The sequence below is a fragment of the Phoenix dactylifera genome, chromosome 9 (genome assembly GCF_051530095.1).
Source record: "Phoenix dactylifera cultivar Ajwa chromosome 9, Ajwa_hap1_PhDact_Kaust_v1.1, whole genome shotgun sequence".
NCBI classification, from domain to species: Eukaryota; Viridiplantae; Streptophyta; class Magnoliopsida; order Arecales; family Arecaceae; genus Phoenix; species Phoenix dactylifera.
In genome coordinates this window covers 21,695,716-21,720,000 of record NC_143198.1, presented here as the reverse complement: position 1 = coordinate 21,720,000, position 24,285 = coordinate 21,695,716, and the positions used below count along the sequence as shown (strand labels likewise).

The following is a 24,285-nucleotide window of genomic DNA, read 5'->3' as shown; positions in this document are numbered from 1 at the left end:
GAGCTCCGAGGTCGGGCGCATTGGGGTCGGGCGCCTCTAAGGTCGGGAGCCTTGAGGGTTGCTGCCATAGCGCCCGTCATCACATGCCGGTGATGCATCCACGTGCTTCGGGGCAATCCATTTTTCCTCCAACACTACCCCCGACTTCCGAGTTCGAGCCGCTTGTGAGCTCGGGCGAAGAAAGTAATTGTCTTTATTATACTGGTGGGACCAGGTAGCTTTACATTGCTCCGCCGTTCCGTGCGCTTCGGGGCATCTTTAATGAGGGCTTGAGGGCACAAGGCGACGCCCTTTTGCTTTTCGAGGCGGTTTTGAGCCGCGGGCTCATGATGAGGCTCCGGCACCCGACGGAGCGCCGCTTCAATTTTGTTTTTAAAGCGTCGATCCAGGTTGATACGCCGCTTCAATTTTCGGGGCCGACACGTGGCGCGATCTAGACGGAAGGCCAGATCTGGCGCTGTAGATCTGGGCCATCGGAGGGGTCTATATAAACCTCGGCCTGGCCCTAAAAGCTCTCATTTGGCCGCCGCTGTTGTTGCTTTCCTCTTCTTCCATCTTCTTTCCCCTTTTTCCTCCAGTTGTCGCTCAGTCTTTCCCGGCGGTGCTCTAAGGTGATTTCTGACGGTCGTCTTGATCTCTTCCCTTTGGTCGGCGGTATTTCCGGTGAAACCCATAGTAGGTTTTCTTCCCTCATTTGCTCGGGGGGTTTTTGTCTTTCTGCTTCTTTCTTTCCTTCCTCCTTCTTTGTTTTTCTCTCGGAGATGGGTCACGGTCTGGACGAAGTCGGGTCCGGCTTGACTAAGGAGGAGTTGGAGTTGATCCACGCCCGATTTTTTCCTCAACGCGGGTTTCATCTTAAGCCTGCTGGGTCGGAAGATCGGGTGACGAGACCTCCTCCAGGTCGGATCGGGGTGTACATAGAAACACTCTGGGCCGGCCTGCGCTTCCCCCTACACGGGTTCGTGAACAAGATCCTGGTGGCGTATCAGCTTGTCCCAGCGCAGCTCGCTCCGAACTCGTGGAGGACCATCATCGGTTTCTTATCCCTTTACCTCGCGCACGGGATACTGACCTCGGTGAACGTTTTTTGCCGGTGGATGGGGAATGGCTCTACCTCGCCCTTCGGGGTGGTAGGCCGTTCTTCCGAGGTGTTCCTTCCTCCATTCATGGGTGGAAAGAGAAATTTTTCTTTCTTTACTCCAAGCGCACATGGGGATTTGACCCGAGGTGGGGGCAGCCCCGGCTCAAGGCCATCAATAAGCTCCCCAAGCTTTCGGCGGACGAGCAGAGGGTCCTCGATGCTCTTCATGGCCTCAGGGGAGACATTCTTCTGAACGACCTCCTGAGTGAGAAGGCCCTAGTAAACGTCGGCCTGAGCTCGGCGCGCTCCGAGGGTAAGGGCGGTTTCACTGCTCCTCCTCTGTCTTGTCATCCTTATCTTATTTGTTCCTTCTTCTTTTTTATCGTCATTTTTTGGTGCCTATCTGACACTTGAGGTTTTTTTTCTTTCCAGATATTACACAAATAGTGACCAGCAACGCGACCCTCTTCGCCAGGTATAAGAAGAGGGTGTTGCTGGAAATTGGACCCAGAGGTGACCACTGGCTGAGGAGGGGGAGCTCCAGTGTGGGTGGTATGTCAGCGGGCTGCATCCTCCGGAGGACCCGCAAAAAGCCGGTGGCTGGGGTTCCCGGCGCCAGCCCTCCAATGCTTAAGTCAGAGGGGGCTTTTGCGGACAAAGAGAGAGAGAGATTGCCTGCCAGGTCTAAAAGTCCTTCTTTAAAGAGGAAGAAGTTCCCCTTTTATAGGAGGAATACAGGGTTACATGTGATGTGACTGGACGAATTAATGAGTTACGGTCATGATTGGACGTGATCGTATGAATTAATGAGTTGCCTGGATGACTGGACGGAGTTGAGTGAGTCAACGAGTTGCCGTGGGTGGCCTGAGATTTTGAGTAAGCTGGAGGTCCGTGGAGATCGTGCGCATTTAATTGTTGACAGTCGCTCAGGCGGAGATCGCGGGATTAGATCCTGGGAGAGTGGGAGAGGAGCTTGATTCCCGGTGGAGTGGAAAGGTCTGCTTCATTCTTTGACTGGACCTTCTTTGGACCTAAGGTCGATCAAGGCCGCATGGCTGTGAGCTCCGAGGTCGGGCGCGCTGGGGTCGGATGCCTTGAGGTCGGGCGCCCTGAGGTCGGGTGCCTCTGAGGTTGGGCGCCTTGAAGGTTGCTGCCGTGGCAGCCGTCATCACGTGCCGGCGATGCATCCACGTGCTTCGGGGCAATCCATTTTTCCCCCAACATTTATTATCCTCATTTATTGGTTAAATCTGCCTCAACGACAGTCTGATGTGATCTTTAGGTTCCAGAAGTTATTTTGTTTTAAGAAGCTATCTTTCTTGATTGTTCTCTTGCATAGTGATACTATTATATAATATATATCAGAAGTTTTTGTTAACAGGCAAAAACAACAGGAAATTTAGCCTGATGGAAGTGAATCTGGTGCAGAAGAGAATGAAATATTTTTGGGGTTATATGATATGCCTGGTAATGAAATTTTGTTATCTGGAACTTTCTTTTCTAAGCATGGTTTATCAAACTTGCTTAGCAACTGATTGATTTACACAAGCAGTTGAAGCAAAGAATTGTTTGGATGGTGGGTTCAATAAAGATGACACTTCAAAGTATGTTCTGAAGCCTCCTGCCAATTTACTTGTACTAGAAGGAGATTGTTTAGATACCAGTTGTGATGCTAGCGAATTAGAATCATATCTGGTAATATTATGTTAACCATGCGAATTTTGCCATAACTTGAACAATTTTATCTTATTTTCTGATGCTGTTGTTTAATCATGTTTTCCCATAGTTAGCAACCTGTGATTTTAATGGAGATTTTCTTCTGCTGGACCCCTGTGATGCGGGAGCTGTCTATGATTCTTTAAAAACAAATGCTGCTGGTAAAGAAAACATTGCACCCCATGGAGGCAGCTCAGTCAAGTCTAAATCTTGCCACAGTATTGGGAAGAACCAAGGCATCAATCTAAATCAAAATACACAGAGCAACTATGTATTTGAAGTTGACAATAATAATCATTGGTCTGGACTGCATGTTGACCCTGATCATCCTGATGGCGATATGTGCTGTGTAGAGAAACCAAATTTAGGATGTTCAAATGTTATGAATGATTCTGATGATAATAATAATGATCCATGGAACCCTCTAAATCCTCATGAGCCTAGGAACTTGAAAATATAACCATTATGAAAGGTATGTTAGTTTCTTTTTTTCCCCACCAAGATATCTTGGTGCTGTGTACGACGTCGTTGTAACTGATTCCATTATTTCTACGAAAATCAGAATGCTTAACTTAACTGTGTGCATATGACTCATATCTGTGTGCAGTAAACGATAAACTGTGTGCAAAGAGCAGAAAACTATGTTTGAGGGTTAATTTAGTGTGTGCCAGGAGATCTGAAACTATGTTTGCGGGTTAATTTACTGTGTGCCAAGGTTAATTAAGTGTGTTTCAAGCTTAATCGAGTATGCGCCATGCTCTAGGCTTACAATAACAGCCTATATTAAGTATGTACGACGTCGTTGTAACTGATTCCATTATTTCTACAAAAATCAAATTGCTTCACTTAACTGTGTACACATGACTCATATCTGTATGCAGTAAACGATAAACTGTGTGCAAAGAGCAGAAAACTGTGTTTGGGGGTTAATTTAGTGTGTGCCAGGAGATCTGAAACTGTGTGCCATGGTGTGCCATGGCACGAGCAATTGTGTCGTAAGGTTATTCGACACTCACCATGCAAGGTTAAGTATTTGCGGAAACGTGCATGACAAGAGCAGCCTATATTCTATGACGTCGTATTAACTGATTCCAATATTTCTTAAAAATTTAGAATGCTTAACTTAACTGTGTGCACATGACTCATATCTGTGTGCAGTAAACGATAAACTGTGTGCACAAAGCAGAAAACTGTGTTTAGGGGTTAATTTAGTATGTGCCAAGGTTAATTAAGTGTGTTTCAAGCTCAATAGAGTATGCGTCATGCTCTAGCCTTACAAGAACAACCTATATTAAGTGTGTACGACGTCGTTGTAACTGATTCCATTATTTCTACAAAAATCAGAATGCTTAACTTAACTGTATGCACATGACTCATATCTGTGTGCAGTAAACGATAAACTATGTGCACAAAGTAGAAAACTGTGTTTGGAGGTTAATTTAGTGTGTGCCAAGGTTAATTAAGTGTGTTTCAAGCTTAATTGAGTATGCACCATGCTCTAGGCTTACAAGAACAGCCTATATTAAGTGGGTACGATATCATTGTAACTGATTCCATTATTTCTACAAAAATCAGAATGCTTAACTTAACTGTGTGCACATGACTAATATCTGTGTGCAAAAAACGATAAACTGTGTGCACAGAGCAGAAAACTGTATTTGGAGGTTAATTTAGTGTGTGCCAAGGTCGATTAAGCTTGAAAAATTAATCGAGTATGCGCCATGCTCTAGGCTTACAAGAACAGCCTATATTAAGTATCTATGACATTGTATTAACTGATTCCAATACTTCTTAAAAAATCAGAATGCTTAACTTAACTGTGTGTACATGACTCATATCTGTGTGCAGTAAACGATAAACTATGTGAACAAAGCAGAAAACTATATTTGGGGATTAATTTAGTGTGTGCCAAGGTTAATTATGTGTGTTTTAAGCTTAATCGAGTATGCGCCATGCTCTAGGCTTACAAGAACAGCCTATATTAAGTGGGTACGATGTCGTTGTAACTGATTCCATTATCTCTACAAAAATCAGAATGCTTAACTTAACTGTGTGCATATGACTAATATCTGTGTGCACCAAACGATAAACTGTGTGCACAGAGCAGAAAACTATGTTTGGGGGTTAATTTAGTGTGTGCCAAAATCGATTAAGCTTGAAACATTAATCGAGTATGCGCCATGCTCTAGGCTTACAAGAACAACCTATATTAAGTGTCTATGACGTCGTTGTAATTCATTTCAATATTTTGCAAAAATCAGAATGCTTAATTTAACTGTGTGCATATGACTCATATCTGCGTGCAACAAACGATAAATTGTGTGCAAAGAGAAGAAAACTGTGTTTGGGGTTTAATTTAGTGTGTGCCAAGGTTAATTAAGTATGTTTCCAGGTTAATCGAGTATGCGCCATGGTGTGTCAGGGGATCTGAAACTGTGTGCCATGGTGTGCCAGGACGTCGTTGTAACTGATTCCAATATTTCTACTATAATTAAGTGAGTTTCAAGCTTAATGCTCTATGCGCCATGGTGTGCCACTGTGTGCCACCATTGTCTAACTAAAACTCCTGGCTACCTCATCAAACATCACAATGCTTGCCACCTTTGATAAATCTGAGGACTTGCTATTGCCAAACTAGACTGTCATTTATAATGGCGTTTGCAATGGAGACAATCTTTGAAATTTTGATGCCAACAGGAAATTAGAGCATCTACAAAAAGCTGACTCTGGACCCAAATAAACACACAAGGGCAGACAATGAAAATTAAGCTTGTCTTTCATAACACAATTTCTTTAGTAAACTCAAAAATTTACATATTACAACTCAAATTATAAAGGAAGCTTATCTATGGCTTCAACTACAGCAACGCTGTTGTGATCCAATCTCAAGAATTTTTCGTAGGTAATTTTTGTTGCCTTTTTGGCATCAGTTCTCTAAAATCCAAGGATCATACTTGCACAGTCCCTGTGTGCCATGGCACGCCATGTATATAGATCCAAAATTGTAGTTAGCCCTAAAAAGCTTTCTCTGAACAATTCCAGTCAACAGAAGGTCTCTCCACATAAATCAGCCACCCAAAAAGGCATAGCATAAGCTAACATCAACAAATTAAGTTGAAAAAGGAACTTCATAGTATTCCACATTGATAAATTCTGAAATAATCCAAAAATTCAATTAGTTGACAACATCAACAATCAACTTCCTTTACTTCAGAAGGTCTTCCTTTACTACAACGTTACCACATCCTTCCCCATCTGCGACGGCAATGGAAAAATTTACCAAATATAAGTAATGTGAACTTGTAGCATAAATACATTTCGGAAAGGCAAAAAAAAAGAAACATAAACATGAAAGGTTAGAAATACATACTCGACTGCACCATCGATAAGCATTTGGGGCATTGCAATTGCACCACTTTCAGACCATCTCAAATCTGAAAGTACCAGATAAGTAAAGGAAAAAAATCAGATTGTTTAAGTTTTAAGTGTGCACAGAAACCATATCTAAGTGCAGAGAACAGCTAACTGTGTGCACAGAGCTAAAAACGGTGTTTTTTTTTTCTTTTTCAGATTTTAATTAGAAAAACATGGTGTATAATACCATGTATAATAAGAATACATGGCGTGCCATGGCGTGCCATGGGATTGAAACTGTATGCCATGGTGTACCAAAGGTGTGCCAAGGGTGTGCAAAAGGTGTGCCTCCATGCAAGTCCATTTGACTGAAATAACTAGATGATGTGGAGTATCACACTAAAGGATAATACTGACAAAGTAGATAAAAAATGATGCTTGAGTTGTGACTCTTCATATTAAGCATGCTTCCTCAGAAATCCTATCTAGAATGGGGTTATTTGCAGCGTACTCTTTAGAGCTTCATATTCCACCATACACAATTCAATGAGGTAGAAAGCTAGGTGTTCAAGCTGGTACAAAACAACATGATTGTGAAAGTTTGTCGAATGATGGCATTATATATATGAAATCCTAAATTATCACACACCTTTTTATTTGACTGAGCAACTTTGAGAAACCTTCACATAAAGACGTACGGGGTGGGTATACTGTGTGCACAGAAATCATATCTGTGTGCAATAAACGATAAACTGTATGCACAGAAATCATATCTGTATGCAATAAACGATAAACTGTGTGCACAGAAATCATATCTATGTGCAATAAACGATAAACTGTGTGCACAGAGCAGAAAACTATGTTTGGGGGTTAATTTACTGTATGTCATGGTTAGTTAAGTATGTTTCAAGCTTAATCGACCAAGCAACATTGGTGTGCCAGGGGATCTGAAACTTTGTGCCATGCTGTGCCAAGGCGTGCCAGGGGATATGAAACTGTGTGCCATGGTGTGCCATGGCACACCATGTATATAGATCAAATATTGTAGTTAGCCCTAAAAAGCTTTCTTTGAACAATTCCACTCAACAGAAGGTCTCTCCACATAAATCAGCCACCCAAAAAGGCATAGCATAAGCTAACATCAACAAATTAAGTTGAAAAAGGAACTTCATAGTATTCCACATTGATAAATTCTGAAATAATCCAAAAATTCAATTAGTTGACAACATCAACAATCAACTTCCTTTACTTCAGAAGATCTTCCTTTACTACAACGTCACCACATCCTTCCCCATCTGCGACGACAATGGAAAAATTTACCAAATATAAGTAATGTGAACTTGCAGCATAAATACGTTTCAGAAAGGCAAAGAAAAAGAAACATAAACATAAAAGGTTAGGAATACATACTCGACTGCACCATCGATAAGCATTTGGAGCATTACAATTGCACCACTTTCAGACCATCTCGAATATAAAAGTACCAGATAAGTAAAGGAAAAAAATCAGATTGCTTAAGTTTTAAGTGTGCACAGAAACCATATCTGAGTGCAGGGAATAGGTAATTGTGTGCACAGAGCTAAAAGCGGTGTTTTTTTTTCTTTTTCAAATTTCAATTAGAAAAATATGGTGTATAATACCACATATAATAAGAATACATGGTGTGCCATGGGATTGAAACTGTATGCCATGGTGTGCCAAAGGTGTGCCAAGGATGTGCCAAAGGTGTGCCAAGGGTGTGCCAAAGGTGTTCCATACCTTCAATGTAAACTAGAGCATCATATTGTTTACACTATGACCTCATTACATGTCCTTCTATTGTGCCCAAGCTTCCCGCATCGTCCACATCTCATATCACGTACTAACTCAACTTGAGAAGGTCTTCTCTTCTTTTTAGGCCTGCCAGGATGTGTCTTTGTCATAGGGGGTAGAATGTGAATCTCTTCAGATGCACTGTGCAGCTCCTCAATATCAGGAATTGGACTAATTGCTTCGGCATATGTTGCTCTATACAATTCAGCTTGGAACCAAATGTCAGTGAATTGGTACAATGATCTGCCAGCCTTCTCGATGCAAGCACAAGCATGCTTACATGGCATGTCGAAGATTCGCCACTCGCCACAAGAGCAGCTGCAATTCTGGAGGTCAACTTTGCATGAGTAGTTTGTATCCTTTACGTCATATATCATTATGTTGGACGTAAACACGGATAATCTCCGTCCGTCTTCTGCATTTTTATGTAATACTTTCTTAGTATCTGGACATAGGTGGGTTTGAATGCTATATCTTTGATTACGCCGTTCATGCATCATCTGCATAATTTGAAGCCTGATATGGTCAACCATCTGAGGGACGGGCAGATGACGAGCCTCCAAGATCCAACTATTAAAACACTCAGCCACGTTAGATGTCATAGTGCCCTAGCATAGACCTGAAAAAATTGCATTTGCCCAATACTCGGGGTTGGCATGTAGGAGAAAGGTGGAAGCACCAGGGGCTTCTGATATAAGCTTCCCAATTAGCTTTTGAAAAACATTAAGCCTTGGAGTATACGCAATAGCATTTAGTAAATCAATGAGCCTCTTTCTCTCAGCTGCACGATAATGGACAAGCACCTCCGATCACAATTAAATATCAGATATACCGGATGGTATATTACTTAGATACTTTCTACTTTAAATTATTTAGAATATTATGATGCAAACCTGATTCTTGAAGTTTTCTTTCACATGACGAATACAATATGAGTGGTAGCAACCAGAAAAGTACTTCGGCACCGATTTAATAATTTCCTGATGTCTATTTGTCGTAAATGTGAACTTTTGACCACGATACTCACTGCAACTATGAATAGCTTCTTTGAAAATCTGACAAAACCATTCCTAGTTTTCATCAGTTTCTATATCTACCACACCATATGCTATAGGAAACATATCATCATTGCCATCTTTGGCAGTGGCGCCAAGCAATACACCTCCATTCTTATGTTTTATAAATGTCCCATCCATAAAAATTAGAGGTCGACATCCTTTTATGAAACCCAATAGTGAAGCATGAAAACAAATGAACAGACGTCTGAATCGACCTTCAATTGTTTCGTACTCTACAATGCTGCCGGGGTTGGTTTGAACAATGGCATCGCAATACCACCGAATTCGATCATAAGATAGTGATCTATCACCATAAATCTCCTTTATAGCCAGCTCCTTACCATGCCAAGCTTGATGATACGGCAATTGAACACCATATTCCCGACGAATATCTTTTATAATGTCAGTCAGCTTATATAATGGCATATCTTGAAGTTTATCTTTAACAATGTTCGAAACCCAACGTTTCGAAGCCTTCAGATGCGATCGGACTTGCATCCCTCCTCCACATGTATGGTTACTGTTCAATTTTTTAATTGCAAACTTTTCACCATTACCAAGTCGAGAAGCATGGATACGCCATTCACATTCTTCATATACATTCCACAGTAACTCGCTCACGATCGTTCTTCATGAACACAAAATATCTGCAATTTGTGATACACAAGTTGCGAATGGTGTCACGAAGAGTTTCGACATTCTTGAACTCCTGACCAACACCCTCTATACAGCTTTTCCAAGCATCCAAGGAATTTCTTTGACTTCCTTCCTCTTCAATTGCAGCTCTTGTTTCTTCAACAACTTGGACAAAATTACTTGAGCTACTCTTTGAAATATTTTTGGATCTCCAACTAATTTCGGCACCATGGGATGAGCCACTATCCATACAAAATGATAAACATAATTTCAGCACACTTATTAATATTATTTTAGCTTCAAATGAACAAAATAAAATTTCAAATATGGAATACCTCGTATTGATTACCACATTAGCAGCTTCGATCAAGCTTGGAGAATGAGTAACAACCATCTCGATCACTGTCGCATTTAAGTTCACATGTATTTGATGCATGTTACGAATATCCTTATCGCTCATTAGCGTAACAAGCATTCTAAATTTGTTTAGAATATAAAACTTAATTTCTATCATTGTAGAAGATAAATGTCTCCACCTTTTCACTATTTCCTTGAAAATTTGATCAAGAATTGTGTCCTCACTGATGGAAATAATAACAGCTTCGCTACCGTAACAACAAATTGCCATGAAAATCGGGCTACTACTGTTCTTTGAAGCCATGATAATGAAAAATGGAGGGATCAGCACAAATGATTTGGAGACAATTCTTGGAGCTCAGCTCGGTTATAACAAAGTCAGACAAAGAGTGCAGAATCAGAGGCATCTCAGCAAAATATCTCTGTTATAACAGACTTAGAGGGAGAGTGGAGCACAACACAGCATTCATGAACTCCCAAAAAACACCTAATCTTAATTCCCCACACCCTAAGGCAAAACGGAAGAAGATGGCAGACTGGAGCAGAATAGGGCATTCATAAACAAAGAAAACATGATCTTAATTCCCCACACCCTATGGCAAAATGGAAGAAGATGGGAAACAGATGGGTAATCTGCTTATCAAAGAAGAGAAGACTCCAGTTCAAACAGATGGGTAATCTGCATATAATCTGCTTGCCGGATGGAGTTCAAACAGAAAAATGGAGTTCTCTCTCGACTCCAGTTCCTGCAGCCAAATGTAGTAGCGGTTCAACTCTTCTAGAATCGCTCTGAATACTTTGATATAAACACCACGCCAACCATCCCGTCTACCAGTATATGTCCTCGTTGATGTCCCACATCTAACTAGCAGGCGTTTCCAACGGCAAAGGAGTGGCAAACAGGTATCCGTTGGAACCTTAAACAACAGAGGACTCCATTGCCCGCCTTCAAAAGTCTTCTCTGGTCTTCCAACGGTAACCTTCTCCCGCCTTCAAACCAGAAAGCCTTCCGTTGGCCCCCCGATAAGCATACCATCCGTTGGAACCTCAAAAAACAGAGGTCTATGCTTGTGGAGCTCCAAAGTCTTCTCTGGAATTCCAACGGTGAAGTTCTCCCGCTTCCAAACCGAATATGCCTTCCGTTGGCCATGCGAACAGGGATTATGGAAACTCCAAACGACTCACTTTCCCCCGCCTTCAAACCAAATATGCCTTCCATTGGCCACGCAAACAGGGATTACGGAAACTCCAAACGTCTCAATTTTCCACCTTCAAAATACTAGCGTTGGCATGGATCGGGGCATATTCGGCACATTATCTTCAAAGATTAATCCTCCCAGGGACCGGGAATTATAGTTTGGAGAGCCGTTGGACCACAAATTTCATTTTCGGTCAACAGGGATGGTTTGTTATAGCCGAGTCATCCGGAGGGTGGGGAATTAATTACCCCTTTTTATTTTTCTGTTATATAATGATATTCTTTTTTTCCTATCTTGAATAGTTAATGGTTTTAGAAGGCAGGTGATTTGTAAAGTCAAGAGAATTACTTTAACTTCTCAGTTTCCTGTTGCAAACTTGGATGATGTTTCTGCCAAGAGTTTGCAGAAGCATTTGAAGTAAAATCTAGTTTGCAGGAAAGGCTATATGCACCTCAGCCGCCGCTATTTGAAAAGGTTTTTGCAAGAAGTTCCTTAAATTTTTTGTTTTAACTGATCTTTTCATATCTTCACTCTTCCCTAAGTTATGATCGAGTTTCATATTGCAGCTAAGAAGATCACTTACTTTTGGAGAACAAGAAACATGGCAGCTTTGGTGGTTTTGAGGATGAAAATGATGATAATGGAGGAGAAAATCACCCTACCGATTTTGATCAAGCAGGACATGATCTGCTAAATAGTATGTGCAATATGGATACTGAAGTATAATTTCGCCATGGGAAGGTTTGCATCTATCAGCTCTCCTTTCTGCTTGATGCTTTATCAATTATTAAGCTTATGCTTTATATGATGTTTGTGATAATCTGATGGGGACATCAGAGCTGACCACCCTGCCGTTTAGTCTCCCCAATTTTATTTGCATTTTATTTTCTTTTATTTTTGGGTTTGTTTGCAATTTTATTATTGTTGGACTTTATTTGTGTAGTTTGGGTTTATTGGGAATTATTTTGTGTAAGGAGGTTTTATTTTAATTGTTCTTATTGGGCCCTATTTATAGGGAACTTTTATGTTGATTAGGGTTAATGAAGGTTTAACAATTTTTCCCCCACATCTTCTCCTCCTCTCTTCCTCCTTCTCTTCTTCTCTTCTCTTCCTCTTCCTCATTCTTTTCTCCCTCTTCTTCTGTTTCCATCTTAAAGCTACAACATACAGCAATCCCAACAGTACATTCTCATCACTGCAGCCATTTCTCCCTCCCGGTTCGGCATCAACTTGGTATCAGAGCCTCGGCTTTGCCTCTGTGCTAAAGCCCTGGTCCCTAAATAGCGTCTTTCTCCCTTGCTGCCACTTGAATTCACCGCCACCCCCGCTACGCAGCCTCACCCCACCGCCTCCGCCTCCCCGACACTGCTTCTCCATCGGCTTCCCACGGCCCACCACCCCTTTCCTCTCTCTCTCGGTGCTCATAAAAAAAAAGAAGGTCCCTCTCTTTTGGTTTTCACCCCAGTTCCCTTTCTCCCGGCTCTCACACGAAGAACAGGGAAAACACCTTTGTCAATTCGCCACGCACCCACCCCTTGCTCACAACTCCCGATCCCACCCCCTCTCAGCCGACTCACATCACCACCCTTTAGGGAAGTAGGCCACACCTTCCTCCCTTTCTCTCGGTTCCGACCAGAACAGAAGGGAAACTCCCCGTCGCCGGATCCTTTCCACCCGCCATTGCACCCACGACCACTGCCACCACCAGGTGCCGCCAACAGCGCCGAACCCTCCCCGTTGGTCGCCCACGCCGCCGGTATCAGCCCCACGAGAGCACCGCCGCCCCGAGTGTCTTGTGTCTGCTCCCAACCGTCGGCGTCGGGCCCACAGAGGGGACCGCCGCCAACCTTCGCTGCAGCCCACAAAGCCATGGCCGTGATCTCGCCGCCGCCGCAGGTCGCGGAGCAGCCGTCGTGATCCCTGCCTCGGGCCCGCAGCCGCCGCCGCGAAGATCGGCGTCCTACCGAACCGTCGAGAGGTTGAAGAAGGTTGAGGCAATGGGTAAGTCTCAGACCCGTTAGCCCGCCCCACTAGCTCGGATCCATTCGGGAGAAAAAAAAATGAAGAAAGAAAGAAGACGCACGTGACCGCACGTGCCGCCTAAAAAAAAAACAAAAAAAAAAGAAAAAGAAAGAAAAAGAAAACCTTTGCACGTGACTGCACGTGCGTGCCAAAAAAAAAAAAAAAACCTTACCTGTTCATCTTCCCCGATCGGCTGCCCCTCACCGCATCCACCATGCCCACCGTCGTGCAACACCTCTTTTGGGCCCCTCCTTCCCGCGGTCGACCGCAGACGATCGATGCCGACCGCCACCGAACGCCGACGACGCCCTCCCACTGATCTGCGCCACCTGCGCACGCCTCGCTGCGCCGTCCCCGAAGCCGGGCTTCGCCTCCTCTTTCGAGCCGCCGACGCGCTTCCGCCTCCACCGTAGCGCCACTTACGACATCGCCGCCCCATCCTCCACCGCGGTTCGCCGCCCCATCTTCCGCCGCCAAGCCGTTCGCCTTCCGCCATCGTCCGAGACCTCCGCCGCCTTCGCCGCCCTCTGTTTCATCTCGCCACCGCCACCAGAGCTCCACCGTCCGCGCTCCTCCGTCGTTCACCACCGACTCCCTCTCACGAGCCCAAATCAACAGCCCGGCCGCCACTGCAGAGCCCCTTTCAACGGGAGGCCACACCACCCCTCCCTCATCCCGTTCAAGTCCATCAGACCGCACCCGAGCCCAACTGGGCCGATCACATTCTCCAGACCTTTTGTCAACTGCGGGCCAAAGCCCAAGCCCAATTAGCTGCAGGTCCTGTTACAAGCCCGACCCAGCATCTTCTTCAGCCCATTCCAGAGTCCGGAAGGCCTTTGTGTTGCAGCTCCAGGTCCACAGCTCCAGCTAACTTCGTCCGGTGCCAATTTCGTATTCGAGACTCTACAACGGATGTTTCCGGTGGACTGCATCCACCACAGGTGATAGGTTCTTCCTTCTTTTGAGCTTGTTTATCTAATTATGTTCTAGTCTTTTGCATGACATTCCTATTTTGTCAAAACTTATTTTTCTGTCAAACTGCAAAACCTAGAACATTTACTACCACACCCATCCTACCCACCATTTAAATCTGAATATTAAATTAGCACACCTTAGCGATAGGATAATTCTCAACATCCGTCGATCAGATTACTTTAGGATTAGAACGACTGTAATACGTATTTGCAACCTAATTTCTTATAGTGACTAATTTCCTACTTCAATTCTGAAATAACCAAAGTACAAATTAGTAACATTTAATTTTAAGTTATTTTTGTGAATGTTGATTTTCGAATTCATAGTAGGTTGCATTAGTAGGTTGTCCTACATTGCATTTGGTTAGTAGCACTGCATGTCACATCACCAACTAGAGTAGTCCCTGCATGCCAACCCATAGTGGTAGAGAGTACCTACTCACTGACTCTCAGATCCCTTTACCCACCATGGATCCTAGAGTTCTACAAGATATTTTGGAACAATTAGCTGCATTACGAGCTGACCAAGATGAATTCAAACGAGAAATCCGTGCTCTAGTGCAACACCCTAGGACTCCTGAACCGTCAACCCCAATTGCAGCTTATCCCGAGCTTGGTTTGACTACACCACCTGTAGCTTTTCCCCATCCCCATAGGAACCAACTTTCTCTTGATCACCAGCGCGACCTTGACGAGCGCCTATTTCGTACCGTACGAGTAGATACCCCCACATTTGCTGGTCAATTAGAACTGAGTGTGTACCTTGATTGGAGAGCAGCCATGGATAACTATTTTGAGTGGTATGAAATGACTGATGATAGAAAAGTATGGTTCACTAAAATGAAGCTTATTGGGCAAGCTCACTGGTACTGGCATAACATTGAACATATGCGTGAGACCCAAAGGCTTCCTCGTATCACCACTTGGGAGGATATGAAAGAAAAACTGAATGAGAAGTATCTGCCATTCTCTTACCGACGCCTTATGGATAGGTGGCAGAAACTAACTCAGGAACTTCAACCGTTACCGATTACATTGCACAATTTGAGGAGTTTCACATGAGGTGCGGTGTAATCAAAGAGGAGACTGTTACTCTCTCTAGGTTTTGGGCAGGACTCCGCGAGGAGATCTCGAAAGAACTAATCCTCCGAGAGATTACTACTCTTGGTCAAGCATACCAATTGGCTCAAGATATAGATAGTTTCTTACAAGCCCCTGTAGTGAGGTGTACCGACCCTCGACCCATGGCTCCAGGAGCCCGACCTAATCAAAACTACCTCCCACAACCCAGGCAGCTTCCCAACCCTTCTAACCAGTCCGGCCCTAGCCAAGCACCGATTCAAACATCCCCGATACCTGTCCAAAACCCTTCAAATGATAAAGAAAAGGGCATACTAGGTCCCAATTCTCGTTCTAGAAGCCAAACCCAATGTTTTAGGTGCCAAAAATTTGGCCATATAGCGTCCCAATGTAATGCCAAGACCTATCTCATGACTGAACTAGAAGTTGAGACTCAAGCGACTGAATGTGTCGAAGAAGTCTATGAGCCAAACATTGAGGTTTTGTAGAAGACTTTGGAGACAACAAGACCGGGTTAGAGTTTCTCCAGGCTGAACCCCAAAAGGAGCCCACTAATCCAAATAACCAAAACCCTAGGCTTCATGTGGTTAGGTGTACTTTAGCCCAAATCAAGACCGAACAAGATTGGCGTAGAACCTTCCTATTTTACACGCTCATTAAGATCAATGGTAAAACATGCAAATTCCTATTTGATAGCGGAAGTTGTATTAATGCCATTGCTTCCGGAGTTGTCTCCCGCCTCGGCCTGAAATCTACCCCTCATCCCAACCCATATAAAGTAGCTTGGGTAGATAAGACATCTCCTTCGGTGTTGGAAAGATGCCTCATCCCGATTCAATTCCTATCCTATAAAGACAAAATCTGGTGCGACTGCATTCCGATGGACGTAGGTCAAGTCATCCTAGGGCGGCCTTGGCTATACGATATGGATGTCACACTTCATGGGAGTTCGAATTCGTGTAGGTTTATGTTCCAGGGTCGGAAAATTATACTGAACTCATTGCCTCCTAGAGAGTCCGCCCCTGAAAAGAAGAGTGCCACTCTACGAAAAGATGATTCACTTCACATCATTACTTCGAAAGAGGTAATGAAAGATATCGAAAGCCAATCACCTGTGTTTGCCCTTGTGGCTAGGGTTATCAAGATGGAGTCGAGCCCTGAGAAACCACCGGCAGTAGTTCCCCTGCTGGAAGAGTTTCACTCTATTTTTCCTAAGGATTTTTCAGGTACACTTCCTCTGATGCGTGATATCCAGCACGCAATTGATCTCGTTTTCGGAGCATCCTTACCCAATTTTCTTCATTATGGGCTCAACCCAAACAAGCACATTGAACTGAAATGTCAAGTTGACGAACTTCTCACCCAAGGGTATGTTCGTGAAAGTCTGAGCTCCTGTACTGTACCCACACTCCTCATCCCTAATAAAATTACCGTTAAGTATCATTTTTCCATTCTTAGGTTGAACGACCTCTTAGATTTTATGTCTAGTGCCACGATTCCATGGCAAGACATCAGTATGACTAGAGTTGCCAAACTTTATTTCAATGAAGTCGATAGACCTCCTGACCTTCCAAAATCTATTATATCTGATAGAGATGTTAGATTCGTGAGCTCCTTTAGAAAAATTCTTGGGCACATGATTGGCACTAAATTAAAATTTTCGTCGGCCTATGCTAGGACTTGGGATTTAGTGTTACCGACCGTCGAGTTTGCATATAATAGTTCGGTCAATAGGTCCTTAGGCATGAGTCCCTTCGAAGTGGTGAATAGATATAAACCTAGGCAGCCCATAGACTTGATTCCCATGTCTCATCAACATAGAGTCTCTGAGTCTACACAATCATTGGCATCACACCTGCATTCATTGCATTAGGAAATCAGCAAACGTATTCACTCTAATAACTTAAAATATAAATTCCTTGCTGATTTGCACAGACGTTATAAAGAGTTGAATGTAGGAGATTCTGTCATGGTGAGAATTAGACCTGAACAACTTTCTTTGGGAACGTTCACAAAGTTGCAATCCCTTAGTGCGGGACCGTTCAAAGTCCTAAAGAAAATCAGTTTGAATGCTTATGTTGTAGATCTTCCTGAAGCCTATGAGATTAGTGCGACATTTAATATTGAAGATTTAGTCCCATACAAATGGTCCACATTCATTCCTTCTGACCCTTTTGTTGATACATCCGCCTCTGTTGATCACCTTGACCCATCATCTGCTATTGAGCCTCCACCTCCAAAGTTTCATGCACGCAGAGAACACATAGAGCATATATTAGATGAGCAGGTTATATCTACCAGGAGAGGAAGCTACCAACGTTATCTTGTTCGGTGGAAAGGTCGACCCGAATCGGATGTGACGTGGATTTCGCGAGCCGAGTTGCAGCGCCTTGACCTTGACCTTCAGGAGCAGTACGACAACCGGCCAGACATGCACTCGACGTGGTCGAGCTTCTCCCACCCGGAAGGAGTTGATGGGGACATCAGAGCTGACCACCCTGCCATTTAGTCTCCCCTATTTTATTTGCATTTTATTTTCTTTTATTTTTGGATTTGTTTGCAATTTTATTATTGTTGGACTTTATTTGTGTAGTTTGTGTTTATTGGGAATTATTTTGTGTAAGGGGGTTTTATTTTAATTGTTCTTATTGGGCCCTATTTATAGGGAACTTTTATGTTGATTAGGGTTAATGAAGGTTTAACAATTTTTCCCCCACATCTTCTCCTCCTCTCTTCCTCCTCTTCTTCTCTTCTCTTCCTCTTCCTCATTCTTTTCTCCCTCTTCTTCTATTTCCATCTTAAAGCTACAATGTACAACAATCCCAACAGTACATTCTCATCACTGCAGCCATTTCTCCCTCCCGGTTCGGCATCATAATCATATGCAGCAAAATGATGATGCTGTGACATTTGATCGTGTTGAAGGTCTATCACAGGATGATCTAGGTTCTCATGCAGCCCTTGAAGATTTGTGCCACTTACATCTGGTAAAAGACAAAAATATCTATCTAGTTATCTATCTTTCTATCTGCTTGTGCATGCTGCATTGTGGACACAAGTTGCATTATAATTTCTAATATGCTATTCAATCTTCATTTCTTGACTTTAAATGATTCTAAAGGTGTATTGCAGCATATATGTGATAGCAAGTGCTATTGTAGCTTTACATTCTAATAACCATTTGCAAAATGCCTTTCTTGATTGCATTTGTTGATGAATGAGATGATTTGACCCTAGGTTCACCGAACCAGTGCCAGGACCCGTATTGGTCCGTGATTGGCACGGTATAGCATGCGTTCGTGTCGTGTTGTTATGGGACGTACCGACAAAGGAGAGCTAGAGAGCGAGGGGGAGAGGGAGAAGGAGAGAGAGGAAAATAGAGAAAAGAGGGAGGGAGAGGGAGAGGGTGGAAGGAAGGGAGAGGGAGAGAGGGAGAGGGAGGGGGATAGAGAGAGAGAGGGAGGTGCAGAGAAAGGCTGATGAGGCCTCCCATGTTTTGAAACAAAACAACGGAGCCTTTTTTAATTTGCCGGTTTTGAAGTAATATCGGCAATTGGTTTGTCGGCTTCAGCCAGTTGCCGACTTCATTTCGAATTTAACAAAGGCCTCCTTTATTTCCTTTTGAAATAGGGGAGCCCTCATTGGCCTTTCTCTCTTGTGGCCTTCCTTCCTCTCTCTCAATCTCTCTCTATGCCTCCCCCCTTCTTTCTATCTCTTTCTCTCTCTGTCTCCTCCCACTCCCTCCAATTTGAACCGAGGTAATGAACCATGCCGGCAATTGACCGGTCTGGTTCGGTACGCTACGAACTAACCAGTTTGGCATGGTTCAACAAACTATGATTTGACCTCCACTGGTCCAATCTGAGCTAGTTTAATAAGACTTCCTCCTACTCAATCTTCTTGGAATATATTGGTTATTCCAACCAGGCTGACCTTATTCCCACATGGCAATATGAATAGTGGATTCAAGGGTTGACATATGGCTGGTAGATCATCTGTTTGTCTAATATCCAAAAATCAGAAAACAAATGTGATAAGTGCTAAATAATGTACAAATTTATCTATTTTACATAGCACTTATTATTATTGTTATACACATATTTTAAATATTAACAGAAGAAAATGTATTTTCTTTTGTCATTTCATTTTAATAAATTATTAGAGGTAATTCAAGTTTGGTTTAATTTTCTATATCGATTTAGTCTAATGTGTGTGCAGGTCGAGTCACCTCATTCACGAATTAGTCCCAATCTGTTTCATGTGTGGATTACTTTCTTCCACATGTGCATGAAGCTACCTATTCCTTTGTCCACGTCATCTTTCCCTTGTGCACCAGGCTTCCCAACATAGCAAAACAGAGCCCTCCCAACCTACCCGAGTGGACCCCAACCACCTCTCTAAAATAATAATAATAAAATTCACTCACGCCCGTATTATTCTTCCGCATCATTCTTCTCCTCTTCTCTTCCCCTGTTTCGGATCATCTCCCATCCTTCCCTATCCTTCCCAGATTTTCTCCACTATCCAAGCCAATCCAAGCTTCCCAGATGAATCCTCATGCGATTCATCATCCCCCGTATCCAGCAAATCTCCCAGGCTCAAATCCACACTTTTTTCCTTTGCTTCAAAACAAAGCTCATCTCCCTCCCAGCCGGCCCCAATGCAGCACTGAAACAGGGGAGATTTCCAAATCGACCCAGACTCCCGATTCTCGCCATCACCGTCCGCGTCTCCTCCGGATTCAAGATCCCAAATCCCGGATGACCCCGCCTCTTCCTCTTCATCCCGCGATGCAATCCTCCCAGCATCCGCGAGTTAAGCATCATCTTCCTCCCAGCCGATTCTAGAATCCATCCTCTCCCCACTCCGTTCATCGCGTCCCAGCATCCCAGCCGAGACCCCCTCCGCTTCACCGATCCTCATTTCCTCCCGGATTCATTCCAAGAAGAGTCCCAACATTCCAGATCCTCCCAGATCTCCTCTCATCCCGCGATGCAGAGAGCGAATCAGGCGTTCGTCCGAAGTGTCTTCAACGCATCCATGGCGCGATTCAAGTCTGCAGCACATCTCCGGCCATCCAGATTTCCTTCCACAGCCGAGATGTCCCAGATTTCAGCTCCCAATCACGACCAGATCAGCAGAGATCGTGCCGGCATGCTTCACGTCTCCAGCTAGCCACGCATCAGGCATCCGCCTGCATCCCCGCCTCATCACAGCTGCCATTCCGAGCGAGATCCGAGATTCAGCGCGTCCAGCTCCTTCCCTTCCATCCGCACGCCCAAAATCGGGGAAGATATGATTTTATTCCACACTGAACCAGCGCCCGGGGAGATTAAAAGGAGGAGGGTGGCCATCGGAAAGGAAGGGGGGGGGGGGGGGGGGGGGGGGAGGGGAGCTGGGTTCGAAAGAAACAGGGGAGACCCTGTTTCGGGGGAAGGAGAGAAAAGAAATTAAAAAAAAAAAGAAAATGGAGGGAGGCTGGGAGCGGATCAATTAGGAAAGAAAATGATGCGGATGACGTGGAGCATCTCAGCAAGCCGATCAAAGTCGCCAAGCATCATGAGTGGCTGAATCCTGGTTTAAGGGTTTGATGAAGCCATGGATGAGTATTTATGTTGCATTTTTTTGATTTTTAGCGTTGTAAGACAGTTGCATACTCAATGAAATTATGATCTTAAAATGTCTTGTTTAATTTGTGTAAGATGTTTATCTTGTAGAAAGTCTTTGCATGAATTAACCTAGTTTATCGAAATCGAATCCATTACCTGTGGTTTGGAGGAGATTGCTATGCAACTATCGAATTTATCTTTGAGAAATTAATCATCAGATGGATCATGCTAAATGGGACAGACCATGCCTATCCTTAGAGAAGATGGTTTGTACCAGGTTTAGATGACTCATACTGTGGGTTAGATTTCAACTTTTTGTATGATTGCCTTAACTTGTAGTTAAGAGCAATCAGATCATACACGCATCTAAGTCATTGAAAGCATCACACTTACGAATCCATCGGTGGATTCTAGCCCTAAACACCTCTCTCCATAGATATTTCATACTACGACATCCATATTAATTCTTAGTTTCTATCATTTACTCTAGCTTATGCCCTTTGAAGTAATTATTTAATTAGGAAAAATAACTTATTCTCCAATCCCTGTGGACCGACACCCGTAATCACTATCCTATAGGATACGTGCTATTGCGTGGTTTATTTTCAAAATTGAAAGAACCGATCAATTTTTGGCGCCGTTTCCGGGGATTGCTAGCATAGTTATTTTTCCTATCATTAAAAAATAAAATAAAAATTAATTAACAGAAGAAAATGTATTTTCTATTTTACAAATTTATTTTTCCTATCATTTACTCTAGCTTATGCCCTTTGAAGTAATTATTTAATTAGGAAAAATAACTTATTCTCCAATCCCTGTGGACCGACACCCGTAATCACTATCCTATAGGATACGTGCTATTGCGTGGTTTATTTTCAAAATTGAAAGAACCGATCAATTTTTGGCGCCGTTTTCGGGGATTGCTAGCATAGTTATTTTTCCTATCATTAAAAAATAAAATAAAAATTAATTAATTAAAAAAAACTTTCAAAAAAAATATATATCTAAAATAAAATAAAAATTATTTTTTATTATTGTTACTTTTCTTATCTCCTCTTTCTCTCTCACTAATTTTTAATTTTTCTTTTTATACTATTTGATCAGGAATCGACAAAATCTGGGATGATCAAAAGGAGAACTGCTGGAAAAGGAATGCTGTAGAGGTTTGCCTAAAAAAAAAAAAAAATTTAATTGCTGGGGAAATTCCATTTGGTAACCTCTAAATCTTTCTTGTTTAAATTGATTCTCAATTAGCTTGAAATTATTATGGTGATTGTATGATTTTAATTTTAGCAAAAGTGTGAATGCATGCCTGATACACATACACAAATTAATCCGCACATAGTAAGGGCAATCACCCCAACAAGATAAGAGCCGGATTTCATCACCGAACTCTTGCCCAACTTAGGTGAACTCAATCTCACATAGTGTCACTTTAATTAAAATCAATTAGACGTTGGCTCCTAGGGACATTCGAGCTCAATAGGACGAAGATCACCAAAAGTTGCACCAATTTCGCTCGGTGGCTTAGTTGATGTCTAGGCAAGCTTTGTCCCTATAAGGGAGACAGTTCATCTGTTCGAGGCAAGTGGGTTTTAAGTGGGACCTTTGCGAACGCATCGTGACCCCTCCACTTATCTGGGAGCTTACCTGGTCAACTCGGTTCATTAGACCGGATTGGAGGCTTAGGTGCCCTCTTCAAACCAGTTAGGAGCTGTCTAATGATTTTAGGACAAATACAAGGATTGATGTGTTGTTCTTTTATTGCATGCTTGACTGATCAAGTACTAGTGTATGCAAGGGAGTCGTTCTAGAGTACGTGACCTATTATCTTTTGATCCTGAAATAAAACGGACCCTTAGAAATATTCGAGCTGAGATCAGAACATTAGAATCATCCCCACCTCCTGAGATGGCTGAAGAACAACCCAAACTCCTGAGGGGGTACTTTACTCCCACCATTTACACTTTCTCATCTTGCATTAGATTACCTGAGACAGCAGCTGGTCCTAACCGAAAACTCCAACTAAGTGAACTTGAAGAGTTGCGCAATGAGGCCTATGAAAGTGCTAAAATTTATAAAGCAAGGACTAAGGCTTTTCATGATAAAACCATTAACTGTAAGTCCTTTGAACCTGGTCAAAAGGTTTGGCTATTCAATTCTAAGTTGCGACTCTTTCCGGGTAAACTTCGCTCTAGGTGGGATGGATCATTCATAGTGAAAAAGGTTTCTCCTTATGGTGCAGTAGAGATCCAACACCTCAATGGTGGACATGTTTTAAAAGTCAATGGCCAAAGGTTAAAACCTTATGTGGACTATGTTGCCGACGGGCAATTGATCGAATCCCTTAATTTGACGAACCCTGTTTACCAAAATAATTAAGGATGCACTGTGTCTGGCTGAAGACAATAAACTTAGCGCTTGTTGGGAGGCAACCCAATTCTCTTATATTTCTTTAACATTGAGGACAATGTTAGGTTTAGGTTTGGGGGTATTCATCTTGATTTTCATCCAAAAAAAAATAGAAAAAATGTGTTCATTTTCAGATTTTTATAAAATAATAATAAATAATAATAATAAAAAATTTAAAAACTAAAAAAAAAGTTTTTGTTTTTAAAAAACCTAATTTCTATATATTTATGCGAGAATGATAAATACACAAGATATATAAAATCTAAAAAGCCCAATGACTAGTTGGAAGTAATACAAATTTAAGTTCTTTTTATTGAGTCTCTCTTAGGGAGTTGTAAGCTAATTAATACTTTGGAATTTCACTACACACTGGCCGACCCTTCTAAAGTCTAGGCTCGACAATATGTTGATAGTGTAGTAGCAACCTTGGACCCTGATGAATCATACTTATCTAATTCCAAAAAAAAAATCATCAATAAAAATAGATTTAGTCAGGAACATCGAAAAGGGCTACCTATTGTCAAAGGTCAAGTGGGCTTGTGATGAGGACTCCAAGCATAAGTCCGTAGGGGAGTCTTGATGCCAGACACCTTATGCCAACTGGTGTAAGAGTTGTCGACTGACTGCTCGTTACACAGAGAAATTACCACAAGAGTAAAAGTGCACAATTTATATATCTTTTATAAAAAAAAACTCTGTATTGACCTTGAAAAAGACAATAGTGTGAAAGCCGTCGTTGTAAAAATTCGAGTAAACTGAAATATTACAGATAAAGCCCGTGAGGTACTAAAGTAAATATCCACAACTCTCGAAATCCTGCAGATAAGATGATTTTGAATCAGTGAGCAGGTCTTTTCTACCAATCCTTGGAAACTACTAGTATTAGCAATATTTTGGAGATCCGAACTCTTAGCTTGTGTACGGTCCAGATTTCACCGAGCACTCCAGTATAAATGAGTCTTACAACTTCCTAAA

General features: G+C 42.6%; 1 protein-coding gene across 1 annotated transcript in view; it reads left to right on the top strand.

Annotated features, from left to right (window-relative positions):
* Positions 1-24,285, top strand: part of LOC113461820 (condensin-2 complex subunit H2-like) — a 63,859-nt gene that overhangs the window by 4,943 nt on the left and 34,631 nt on the right. The window contains exons 2-5 of the mRNA XM_089925648.1: positions 2,485-2,548; positions 2,634-2,776; positions 2,868-3,253; positions 18,138-18,276. Coding sequence (XP_089781774.1) covers positions 2,485-2,548; positions 2,634-2,776; positions 2,868-3,253; positions 18,138-18,276 — 732 coding nt within the window. The remainder of the gene's footprint in view (positions 1-2,484; positions 2,549-2,633; positions 2,777-2,867; positions 3,254-18,137; positions 18,277-24,285) is intronic.